Source organism: Pagrus major, chromosome 1 (genome assembly GCF_040436345.1).
Source record: "Pagrus major chromosome 1, Pma_NU_1.0".
Taxonomy (NCBI): Eukaryota; Metazoa; Chordata; class Actinopteri; order Spariformes; family Sparidae; genus Pagrus; species Pagrus major.
The window spans coordinates 26,818,086-26,830,377 of NC_133215.1; the positions used below are offsets into that span (position 1 = coordinate 26,818,086).

Below are 12,292 nucleotides of genomic sequence, written 5' to 3' on the forward strand. Positions count from 1 at the left end.
TCTCTAAAGTGTGTGTGGTGGTGAAAGTGGTGAGAAGAGTCGCACATGATCATCTTTCCCGGATCCGAACAGCTCCGCCCCTGTGACGCGCAGCCGCCTGCGCAGCTCCTCTGGGTGGCTCTGCGCTGTCGTCTTCGTCAAGTGGAGCAGCAGCACGGCGGGGGCTGACGGTAGTTCGGGTTTAGTTTAGTTCAAGCTGGTAGGCTGTCCCGTCAGGTTAGTTCAGAACCACACGGAGATCTCCAGAGGAACCGGCTGAAGGGGTGAGACATGGAGGAGACGGGCGGTGCAAGTGCGTACGGGGCTTCACTCGCAGGAGGAGGCTTCGACTTCTCCAAGTTTGTCCGACAGCCGCAAACCATCGTGCGCCTGCTCAGCTGGGTGAGTGGAGAGAGTGTGTGTTGCGTTATCTCGTTCAAAGGTTCAGAAATAATATCCAACGTGGTCTGCGAGCAGGTGCGTCTGGCCCGGGGCGCGTAAAGTGGCTCCGTGGAGCGCTGAAATGATATATTTTTAATGTGTGGGCCAGAACAACAGGCTACTATGTGCTGCGTCTCTGCGGGGCGTCATGTTGCATGCAGCTGGTGCATGACAGCAACTCGGCGACAGCACAGGTCAACACTGCTGTTAGAGGACAAAAGGCTGAAAACTGTCAGACGAACTTGAAGCAAAAAAAACCCCAACAACTATATATGAGATGTGTGGTCATCTTAAAGGTGCACTATGTAGTTTTGGGTAAGAAGTTTTAATCAGAAGAGTAAAATCTTCAATGATTTATTTTAATGAGCAAATAAAATAAATTAACAGACCGTCTTTAAAGGACAACACAGTTTCATACTGTTTTACTTTTACTTTTACTTTATTCACCTATAAAGATGGCTTGTTTATTTAGTTATGAATATAAATATTTATGATCACCATATCAGTATTGTAAATATGAAAATTTTAAGTTTGAATTTCTTTACCAAAACTGCATACGAACCTTTAATGTGTAGTCTGTACCACCAGTTCTGTGCTCAACAGATAGGAGGATTACATTCATGTAAAGCCAGATTATAAGAGATCACCTGCTTCTATAATGTTTAAGACAATAATATTAATAGTATTTTGTTAATGAAGTAATAAACAGGGTGAAGGGTATTTACATAGAGGGGAATTCATGAATCAGGGAAAGTTATGGGAAGTACACTGCTGATCACCTGTTGCTAGGCAAATCTAACACATGGATTGGATTTTTGTGGTTTGCACCATGATCTGGAAAGTCCAAACTGAACCTCAACCAGACAGGTTACCATAATGACATTATTGTCTGACACTGGGTGATTGTAAGCACAGAGATTGAAGGGTCCAACTCTTTTATCTGTCCTCGAACATCTCCTTGGTGATAAGGTTGTCCCCTAACAGCGAGTTTTATTTGCCGTGAGTGCTGTTATCTCCTTACAGATGCATATCTTAGATTTCAGAGACTGTGGTTGATTTCAACTATTTATGAGGCCTCTGTGAGAAAATACGCAGCTTCTTCACCTGGATAGTGTAGTGTATCCAGTGTGGTGGATGAGCTCTGAGGACAGAATGTGCCCTCGGTTGCCTCGACTGCTTGGAGTGTTTACGTACATGTGTTTGGGAAACTGTGTGTGAGAGGGATTATGTGTGTGTGTGTGTGTCACTGGTAAACAGGGGCTGATGGGCAGGTAAGGTGATACCTCTCGCTTTTAGTCTTGGTGAATGTGTGCTACTGATCTCCCTCACACACTCACACACACACAAACACACTCAGTGCAGCTGTGTTCAACTCATCTCATAGTCACACCGGCCAGATCACCGTCTATCTCTGGTGATTTTATTCTCACTTCAGTGAGCCAGCATATATGGAACAAGGGAGGATTGTTGCCTCTGTAACCCTGCCTGCAAGTCCCACAATGCACCACAGCTGGTCCCGGAACAAGGAAAGGCTGAGTGCAGTCGCTCTTGGTAATTTAAGGTATTGAATCACATCACAATACCTTCTTTGAAATGCCTAAATATAATAAAAACCAGTTCATATTCATTGCGGGCCTGAATAAAAACTCAGTATATTTCCAGTATATTCTTGTGAAATGATCAGCGACAAACTCAAAATATGTACATACAGTATGAAAAACATACTATATGTACATATGGGACATCTGGGTATGTTTTTGACATCTGTCAGTCAACACACAAACACTTCAGAAACTTCCATCTGCTCCATAAACTGTCCCTCTGTCCCAGTTTTGTCTTGTGTTTCATTATTCGTCATATTCACTTCCCTATGTCTCCGTCCTCTGTAGTTTTCGGTACTTTTCTGTCTCATCCGATCAACAGGATCGTGGCCTATTTCCCTCTCTGCCCTCTCACCTCATCCCACTTCCCCACCCGTCAAACAGTCCCTCTCTATCTTCCGCCCAGATCTCATTATGAGCGTTGTTAGGGAGTCGGTGGCATCTCTGGAGTCACATGGCAGGCAGCTGCACTCAGAAGTAGGTCACATGGTTAGGTGGGTAACCAGAGCAGACAGCAACAGACCACGGGACGGTCAGAGGGACCAGGCAGCAGTTAGTGCTCTTCACTTTGTAAACACAACATGAGCAGAAGAGCTGGGGGGTGTTGCAAGAGTCAGCAATGAGAAAAGAAACAGTTTGTGATGACACAGTATGATGTCATGATCACATGTTCAGTTGATTTTTGTGAAATGGATACAGGTGCTCGTGAAATGTGCGTTATGTCACGTCATTTTATTTTGATGAGTTCAGTTTTTTCCTCTGCAATGCTTGCTTTTTAGAAGACACAAGCTAAACCTGAGGGTATTTACTAATTTTGTCACACAGTGATGCATTTTAAAGCAAAGACTGGATGGTTGAAAGTTGTCAGTATGGCTTGGTTATATATTGATATTATATTGTTTTCTGGGACTATATGAGACTGCATAGATTAGATTTTGGATATCGTTATATCCTGATTTGGTGTAAGTGTTGTCATTTCCTGGTTTTAAAGGCTGCATTACAGTAAAATGATGTCATTTTTCTTACCAGACTGTCCTGTTTGTTCTTATACTTGCCTTTACCAACTTAGGCATTATATCCACATTACTGATGATTACCTAAAAATCTCCTTTTGTCAATATTTTGCAAAGGTACCAGTAGTCATCCATACAATACTGTTGCATTATCAATGTAGAGATATTTGGTCAAAAATGTAATATTTGATTTGTTTTTGAAGTTCTTCAGAAGAGATCTATATCAGTAGATATCTCTGCAACACAGATACATAGAGGTCATAACATCAAAATGGCTGTTTATTCACATTCTAAAACTCTTAAATACTGAACCTTTAAATTAATTTTCATAAGACACAAGGTTGCTTACCTGTTTCTAAGTCTCTGCTAGTAGATTTTCATACTGAACCTTCATGAGGTAGGAAATCTGTCTCAAACCTTTAGCTGTTCATGTGAAGTATGCAATGTCAAGTTAATAGGTAAACCTAAAAAGCCAGCGGCATGTTCCTTTAGCCTGACAGTCTCCTCGTGTGTCTTTGCAAATCACTGAAGGCCACCTTCTTCTCTCCTCTTTCAATGTAGATATTTGCCTTGGTGGTGTTCGCCTGCATCACAACAGAGGGATACATCAACCCTCCCCACAGCTCTGAAGCACGTTGCATCTTCAACCAGAATGACCAGGCATGTCATTATGCTGTGGGAATCGGGGTGATTGCCTTCCTGGCATGTGTGGGCTTCCTGGTGTTGGATGTTTACATGCCTTTCATGAGCAACGCGCAGGAAAGGAAGTATGCTGTCATGGCAGACCTGGGATTCTCAGGTGAGCAAGAGCATTGAAGTGATTTTGTTGTTGTGTTGTAAGGGCTTTAAAGCAGCACGGATCAATATTGCTTTGGCTCAATTGACAATGGATCAAATGACTTTGTGTTATGTGAAATTATTTTTCTGACAACTTTTTACTTCACTCCCTACATTTTAAAACAAATATCTAAAACATATGTATTTTCTATTCCTTACATTTTCAGAGTACATTTTTCAAGTTTTATTTTGCATCATTGCACGCCACCTTCCCAACATCACAAGACTGATTTCAACCTATAAGTGCATATCACGCATGATTTTGATTAAGACAAGATGATGATGATAATTAGCAGTAGTGCATTGACTTTTTTCATTTGTACTACGGCATTATTAATTGTACCCTGAGTGGTTCTCTCTCCTTCTGAATCCGTCCCTTTCAGTTTCCTCATTTGATTGTGAAGCCCTTCATACACAAAGCCTCTGAGTATTAACAGAATGTGGGACAGACCACTGCCTGTTTACCATAACATTACATCTATTATTCATCGTTGCACACAGTAGATGATGGGTGGAGGAGGGGAGGACGACGTCGCAGATTTAAATGATATTAAACCCTCATCAGCTGTAAATGACATGGTTCACAGTCGGCCATTCTTCGAGGAAACAAAGAAGTGGTGGTTGGAAAAACAGCTTGTGGTCATTTGAGCAGATGGCAACGGGAGACCCCTCTATCTTCTGTTGATGTTGTGTGTTTTTCACAGGAACTCACTTCTCATATCAGGCGCTACAGCTGAGCACTTTTGATATGTTTTCGTACAGTGAGAACAATCATTTATATCTGTGTGTTGTGTTTGTGCACCTGTCTCTGTATGTTTTCCAGGGGCGTGGACCTTCCTGTGGTTTGTGTGTTTCTGCCTGTTGGCCAGTCAGTGGGGTCGCACTCATGACATCAGAGGGGTCCCCATGGACGCTGCACGCGCTACTGTGGCCTTCTCATTCTTCTCTATCGCCACCTGGGTGAGCGAGACTGCTGTTGTCTTTTTTTCATTTAAAACAGCTCAGATTTTAGCCTCTTTCTTTGCCACTGAGCTGTAGAAAATAAGAAGGTTAAAAAGATGATTGTTGGCTGGTTAAATGTCATTAGTTGCTTTTTTCCAAGGCAGCTTAAGAACTGTACTGTTTCTACATATTTTTGAAGGAATGTCAATGCTTATTCTATTGACTAATATATTTTTCCTGTATTAAAGATACAACATGTAAGAATTTTTGTTCAAAACATTCAAAAATTAACTAAAGTTATCAACAGAATGTGAAGAAATAACAGTTTTGACGTTACGCCAAAGACGTCTATGTATTGTTATGAAGAGATATATATATATATACTGAAGTTAGCATGCTAACCAGCTAGCCCCGGGCCTGAAAACCTCTTTCTCCCTGCGGTCCAAAGCTCCTGTGCTAGTGGTGTAAACGTCAACACTCACCTGGTTGTCCAGTTAGCTGCACAGCTAGCTGTGCTAACATTAGCTACAGACTGTAAACAGAATACAATCAGCAGCAGTAGGCAGGTATTCTGGTGATATGCTGCCCCTATTTGTTGGGAATATGAATTCAAGGTGGCCTATTCTTATGTATTACACCTTTTTAAAACAACAAGTAAAATGTACTTTCTTGCCAAGAGAAAGATGAAAAGATTAATCACTTCTTCCATGCCTGTTGAATATGATAAAATAATATTGTTTGTCCTCTAACCTTGATTTGCATTACGGTATTTTTTAGCTGGCTTTTAAAACTTGAATGCACCATTCAGAAGACTTGTCAAAACAAGTCGGCATTTAACTGCCTTACTACACATTAATAAAGTAGTGATAATGTAATGCATTGTGAGACTAAATGTCATTGTGATGGATTACCCCCTCTAAGCAAGCTTCAAGTCTCTGCAAGTTTATTTTTACACTAGCATGAAGTGTCAAAGTGATTTACTGAAACTGTAATAACCTGGACATTTTTATTTCACTGTATAGGGGATCCTGACCTATTTTGCCCTGGGTCGCTTCCGCCGTGGTGTAAATGAAGTCACCATCCCGACCTACACAGAGCCGCCACCAGATCACCACACCCCCTACCCTCCAACCTATGCCCCCACCTCCTACAACCCCACTACCTACACCCCTACCACTTACACAGCCTACCCCGGCAGTGTGCCTGACATGCAGCAGCCTCCCTTCAACTCAAACCTCCAGCCTCAAGGAGAGTACCAGCCACCAAACTACTGAGACAAAGGGAGGTCACAGACAAAGGGAGGGCGGTGCTCCAGGTCATTTGTGGGTTAACTGATTATAGTTGCACTGCACAGACCCAGAGCTATATCATATTGATGTGGTTTTACTTTTGATTTTCCAGGTGTTGTTGCATTTGAGAACCTGAGCAGTGCAGCTGCAAAGTTAGACATGAGGGACACTCCAGTTTACGTCAGACGGTCTGTGGTCAGAGCTTAAGACATCAGGCTGAGTGTTGAGATCAGCGCTGATGATTGGGTAATCTGACCATAGACCTGTGTGTAAAGACGCAACTTTTACCTCAAATGGGCTGATCCTGAAGGGGGAGGTGGTTGGAATGTACCCAAGAGGTCAAAGGTCACATTATGTGACGTTATGAAGAATACCTGTGAGGTTCAACCAGAGAGGAAGAAGCCAACACTTCTTGTGTTCATCCTTTCTCTCTGGTGGAGCCTGAGAATGTGCATTTGTACATAGATTTCAATTAGCGGAGCTGCCATTTTAATGGTTGTATGTGCCTGATATTCTTTTCTTATTTGGTTTTGTGGATTTCCCCCCCTTTGCTGCATTTATCTTGAGGACCTATAAACAGTTTAGTTTTAAACTAACAAATCATTTTCTGGGAGTAATGTCTGAGAAGACCACTATAAAGCCAAATTGTTGTTTGTAAAATGTGGGCTCTGTATGCAGTTAAGTTTGTTAGCAATATAACCATAAAATCACCCTTGAAAGAACATTTAGCAAGCTTTGTGCTACAGTAAAATAGCTCCTGTGCCTCCCGTGCCAAATAGCTTTTTTAGGACCACTCTAATCAAAATGTCTTGGTCTGAAAAAACTAAAAACCCTCAATTTCTTGGTCTGACCTTATAACAAATTTAAAAATGGGTAACTTATGCTAATCTTTCGAGGTGCGTTGCCCTTTGAACCTGAAGTTAACGTTCAGATAGACAGGAGGGAGGAGCATGTAGATAACTATGCACTTACTGAGCAGGTTTATCCACCGAGCATGTCCTCATACTGAAGTGTAACTTATTAAGTACCAGCAGCAGCGCTGCCTCCTCAGCCTGCCAAGAGTTTGGCTGCACACTTCCTCCAAGTTCTCGTGGCATTTAGTTTTCTAAACACTGATGTGCATCTCCTGTTTACATGTTCCTTTATCTAAACTGCTGAAGGCAGGCTGCAGTGGGTTGACAGATTATCACCTCAGTCTGTTATGGTGAGAATCAAACACCTGTCCTCAGAAGACTACCGGTTAACTGTGCTGCACTGGCACCATAATACATTTGTCAGTTTAACACCTCGACTGCCTCCTGATCCAGCTTTGGCTGTTAAAAAGACACTCAAAAATTGTCAGAAGGTCAGATAATGATTGGTGCTGGGTTGTGAGCAAATTTAGATAATTTAATGACAAACCAGTAACTTAACCTGGTTATATTTATTTAACATGACACTGTTTTGGTGCCATATTGAAGATTATGTTTGTCCTTTTGAAGAAAACACGTGAGTAACATACTGACGCCAAATATATGAACGTATACTGCTGGTGATTTGTCATTTGTGCCTTAAGGAGAGAAATTAAATGTTCCTAGGGGCTAGAAAGTGAATAAAATGTGCCATGATTAAACACTGGAGCTATATTTAGATTGACCAGCTGTGTATCACAGCTGCCCTCGCTGTGCCTGAGTGATTTTTTGTTTATGTGCAAAAGTTGTTTTCATGCTCTGGAAAATCAGTTAAATCCTCTCCTCAGTGAACATTTAAAATCAGTGCTCGTCTTTGATGGTAAAAACTGCAGCCTGTAATTATCCAACTTGAACGACTCAGCTGGTCAGTGAATTGTGCCTTTCAACCCACTCTGTCCCAGTTTAGTGTTTTAATGGGAGCATAAGCCTAAATTTTGACGTTATGTTGATTGAATATGAATTCAGAAGCACACTTTGAAATCTTAGTTGATTCAGTGTTTTGTTAGATTAGTTTGTATTTCATGTATTTCAACTCCATGTTTTAGATTAGAGGAGGCTAAAATTATTTGCGTTCAGTTTACCAAGAAATGCTTTATAAAGACCGGTACGATTTTGGTTGTCTTGATCTGTTTTTCTAAGTTCTTTTATTTGACAGCCGAGTTGTGTTGTTGCCCTTTTGTCTTTTGCCTTAATTTTAATGTCATGACGTCAGAAGCACAACAGCAATTTACTTGAGACCTTTTTGTTCATGGAATAAAATCATTCACAGGATGTTCAGTCTTCTTGAGTATACTGTTGCATTCATGTACGGCAGTTTTACAAGTAGGGCTGCACGATATGGACAGTCAGCAAGTATTTTGGCAGATATTACATCTGCGATATGATTCACCATTGGTGGGAATGATCATTTTTGCATCACAATTTTCAATTTCACACAAAAGAAAAGAAAACCATGATGTGACATTTGTTGTCATCTGTATATCTAGAGATTTGTAGGTCAGGACATCTCTGTAGCCCTACAGTACTTCATTATCACACTATTTGAATATTACAATGTAGTCGCATTATGATTTTGATAATATTTTAATAAATTGTACAGCCGTAAGTACAGGTTTTGTAAAGTACACAGGATATACTTTTCCATTCCAGCCTGCCAGCTCACTGCACAGCCTTGGAGCCTGCCAGGATTTAAACAGGTTATTTTGGTCTGCTGTAGCATGCGAGGGCATTGGGTTACATATCACACAGTAAGTGCACTGAGGTAAAAGCCTTTTAATTTTATTTTTTATTTTTTTTAAGTGTGAGGAAAGAGAAGAATTCTCAACCATTTATATGAAGGTCTTTGAGAAATAACTAAATCAGGTCCTGTGTTCTGAAACAATACATTTAACTCAGCACCACTCTTGACCGGCGATACATGGTAAAAAATACAAGCCAAACTTCCCATTATGAAAGCTGGCAGACAATACATCGTTAATCAAAATAATAAATTAAAATCTTACATTTGACATGCTAATACACATTTATCATCTAGTGAAGCCTTGCCAGGTTATTGATTGATTTACTCATTTTTGCAGTTATTATGGGCCACTGCCAGACCTATTCAAGTTAAACCTTAAAAATAAAACATCATACCAATTACATACCAACCACAAAGGCTTAAAAAGCCACACACAAGAAAATAATTCAAGTCCTGGATTTCTACTCTCCACCCAACTTCTGCAACAAGTCTTATTTGTGTGTTCAGAGGTGGAGAGCAGAGAAAAGCTTCCTGGGAACCCCGGGGTCTGCAACTTTTCCTGTGAGACATTGCTGTGGGGTTTCATTCCTGAGAGGAGCGCTGTTCTCTTTGTCCTGCACCAGACCTCCGTAACACTTTCTACACACCGCCTGATACTTGTCCGCTCCACCGATCACTTCCACCTGTGGCACAGACAAACAATACTTGCTACAATACTACACAGAAAAAGGGGAATGTGTTTCACTAAAGAGTTGGTGATATGGCCACAATCCCAATACATTTCTCAATTATTACAAAAATACTACAATGATCTTGTGATAATATAAACTATAATGTTATTGGTCAAACTCTCTCACACAAACAATGGCAATGTGACAGGGTTAACCTATTCAAGGCTTTTCTCAGGTTTGCCTCCTCACCTCCTTCTCTGCCCCTATCCTCTTGGTGTAGGCAGCTTCTTTGTAACACTGCATGCAGACGGCATTGAGCTTCACCACACTCTCCGCTAGAGGGACGAGGTTCAGGATGTTTCCAAAAGCCTACAGGAATGCAAAAGACAGCAGAAAAGCAGTCAGTATCATTGAATGGACGGAGGTATAATGACATTACAAGGACAGAACAGACACATTGTAGGGTGGAATAATGAGCACACTGAGCTGTCTGTTCTTGTGCTGCTCATGCAGATTGCGTTTCTCGTCTTGCACATGTTATTGTGTCTACACACAGTGGTGCCCTATCTGCCCCTGCAGCATTCACACAATGTGCATTTGTCAATAGGAACTGTGAGCGTTTGCCAGCATCACACTGATATGACGAGACAAACACAGATACTCACCTTTCTCTGGAAGGTTCCATCCAACGCAGCTACAATGATTGTCTTCCCTAAATTGGCCATCTCCTCACAAAACTCCACTGTGTCTGGAAACTACAACACAAAAGAGGCACAGATTTAGTTAGAGAGGAATTCATCCCACTGAATTCCCATGATCGCTCACTAGAACAGAGACATCCTGGTCTCAATGGAGGTAAACAGCAGATTGTTTTTTTAGATTTATCTGTTAGGTGTTTGTTCTATAAAATGTCAGAAAATGGTGAAAACGGTTGATTGGAGTTTCCAAAAGCCCAAAGATAACACCGTAAAATGCCCTGTTTTGTCAACAAACCAAAGATATTTAGTTGACTGTCATAGAGAAGTGAAGAAACAGGGTTTCTTTTGCTGGTTTTTTCCTCCTTAAAACATGGCTCACACTCAATTATCAAAATATTTGGTGATTAGTTTATTAGTTGGAAACTACCTTATTAATCTTTGCAGCCCCACTGAACAGTAACTAGTCAGGGCAAGAAAAGAGGAAAATATAAAAGTTTATATACTTACAAACTGTCCTTCATCAATTCCAATGACACAGGCTTGCAATGCTAGTGACCGCACATCTCCCAGACGATTGGCTGGAACAGCTGCCATTGTGTTTCTAAAGAATGGACAGGACAGAGCGGAAAAACTTAACTTTCATAGAGGAAGTGTGTACTTTGTTTTTGCCTCACTTGATCTGCCCTTTGATGTTCAAAATGTCTGAGAAATACTTTGCAAATGACTTCCTGCTTTATTCAGAAAACAAAAATAATACCCAACAGGAAACACAACATCTACAAAGAAATCTCGCCACTAGAGGTCATCTTTCCTGCAGGTATGATGCTTCATTCAATTCAAACTAAGTGGACTCCTTAGAGAAAGAGGTTGATGCTGTACTTTAAGATATCCTTTTAGCTGTCTGCCTCAGCTTCACAATATTCTCTTGTCATCTCTATTTTACTCTTTGTAATTAGCATGAGCAAACAAATTAGATTTAATGTTTCCAATGACAGCTCATTTTCTACACTGTATTGCATTTGTCATTGCAGGAAAATGTCTTAGTAGCTGTGCACAAATTAAAATGAATGCACAAAGTTACAAAGATCTTTCTTTTCTACTTACTTAGTTAATTAATCTCCTAGACACAGTCACATATTTCTGTGTGTAACTTATCAAACTATAAAAGTAAATCAGGTGACTTACTTGTCATGTGTGGCCATGCCCAAGTCAGAATAACGTGTGTCCTTGGCATATTTGACCACCAAGCAGTTGTACTGGGCTATTTGGAAACGGCGCACTCTTCGCATCAGTTCAGTGCTGCAAAGTAGATGACAATAATGTAGTTAAAATCAGTGAAACCCATCTGTGCATTTTGTACATTAAAGTGTATGTTTTCACTGATAGGACAGTGCCTCTCACATTCTCAATCAATACAGCATGCTACAGCATAAGCATAAGCTTGAGCTACTGAATAATGTTTAATGTTTATAATGTGCAACACCAGTGTCAAATGGTCAAAGAATGTGTACATATAAGAAGCATACTGCATATTTAAGGCGTGCTTTACTGTACAATATGTGACTCATAGATGAGCTGGGTAAACAATGCAGCGAATTTGGCGGGATGTTCAAGTCTGGGCGGAATTTGTGACGACAGTGTTGTTTCAACACTGAAAATAAATAACACTAGCTACTTACATCTGCAACAGACGTGTTGTGTTTACGTTTGAAATGAATAACTCACCTTTTGCCTGAAAACATCGGTCCAAAGATGACCTGCAAACAACAGAGGAGAGGGGCTGTTATCAGACCGAGGGAGTCAGTAAAGAGAGCTGAAAGTCAGCAACACATAGCAAATAAATACAGATAATGTCAGCCATGACTATGTCCTTTTCACCTAAGTTTACTTTACCTTCGTTAGTCGAGGGCATGATAAGGTTATAACGTTGATTAAAACAATAAAGTCAGATATACAGTCAGACACGAACCTGAATCTGTCCCCGAGCTTTCCTCGGCGAATTTGGAAGAATTCTTGGAAAGTCCACGCAGTCCATTTTATTTAATGACGTGACAGTTAAAATAAACTAAAGAAGAGCACATAAATTACTAATTTAATCCCGCAGGAAAGACTGCTCTGCAACCAAATGTT

At 40.7% G+C, this 12,292-nt stretch overlaps 2 protein-coding genes across 2 annotated transcripts; one reads left to right on the top strand and one right to left on the bottom strand.

The window, feature by feature from the left end:
• Nucleotides 1-89: 89 nt before the first annotated feature.
• syngr2b (synaptogyrin 2b) lies at nt 90-8,324 on the top strand. Its single transcript, XM_073472554.1, has 4 exons — nt 90-381; nt 3,596-3,833; nt 4,695-4,831; nt 5,836-8,324. Exons 1-4 carry the CDS (start codon nt 271-273, stop codon nt 6,085-6,087), a joined length of 738 nt encoding a protein of 245 aa, XP_073328655.1. The 5' UTR covers nt 90-270; the 3' UTR covers nt 6,088-8,324.
• A 429-nt stretch (nt 8,325-8,753) lies between these two features.
• Nucleotides 8,754-12,285, bottom strand: tk1 (thymidine kinase 1, soluble). Its single transcript, XM_073472566.1, has 7 exons — nt 12,132-12,285; nt 11,888-11,919; nt 11,348-11,461; nt 10,670-10,763; nt 10,130-10,219; nt 9,714-9,833; nt 8,754-9,476 (listed from the first exon to the last, which is right to left on the bottom strand). Exons 1-7 carry the CDS (start codon nt 12,195-12,197, stop codon nt 9,297-9,299), a joined length of 696 nt encoding a protein of 231 aa, XP_073328667.1. The 5' UTR covers nt 12,198-12,285; the 3' UTR covers nt 8,754-9,296.
• Between the last annotated feature and the right edge of the window lie 7 nt (nt 12,286-12,292).

Coding starts and splice junctions, on each gene's coding strand:
- tk1 (XM_073472566.1), bottom strand. CDS start 12,197: ATGGACTGCGTGGACTTTCCAAGAATTCTTCCAAATTCGCCGAGGAAA. Junction 9,834..10,129: donor ATGGAACCTTCCAGAGAAAG/GTGAGTATCTGT, acceptor GCATTCCTGTAG/GCTTTTGGAAACATCCTGAA. Junction 9,477..9,713: donor GGATAGGGGCAGAGAAGGAG/GTGAGGAGGCAA, acceptor TCTGTGCCACAG/GTGGAAGTGATCGGTGGAGC.
- syngr2b (XM_073472554.1), top strand. CDS start 271: ATGGAGGAGACGGGCGGTGCAAGTGCGTACGGGGCTTCACTCGCAGGA. Junction 382..3,595: donor TCGTGCGCCTGCTCAGCTGG/GTGAGTGGAGAG, acceptor CTTTCAATGTAG/ATATTTGCCTTGGTGGTGTT. Junction 4,832..5,835: donor TCTTCTCTATCGCCACCTGG/GTGAGCGAGACT, acceptor TTCACTGTATAG/GGGATCCTGACCTATTTTGC.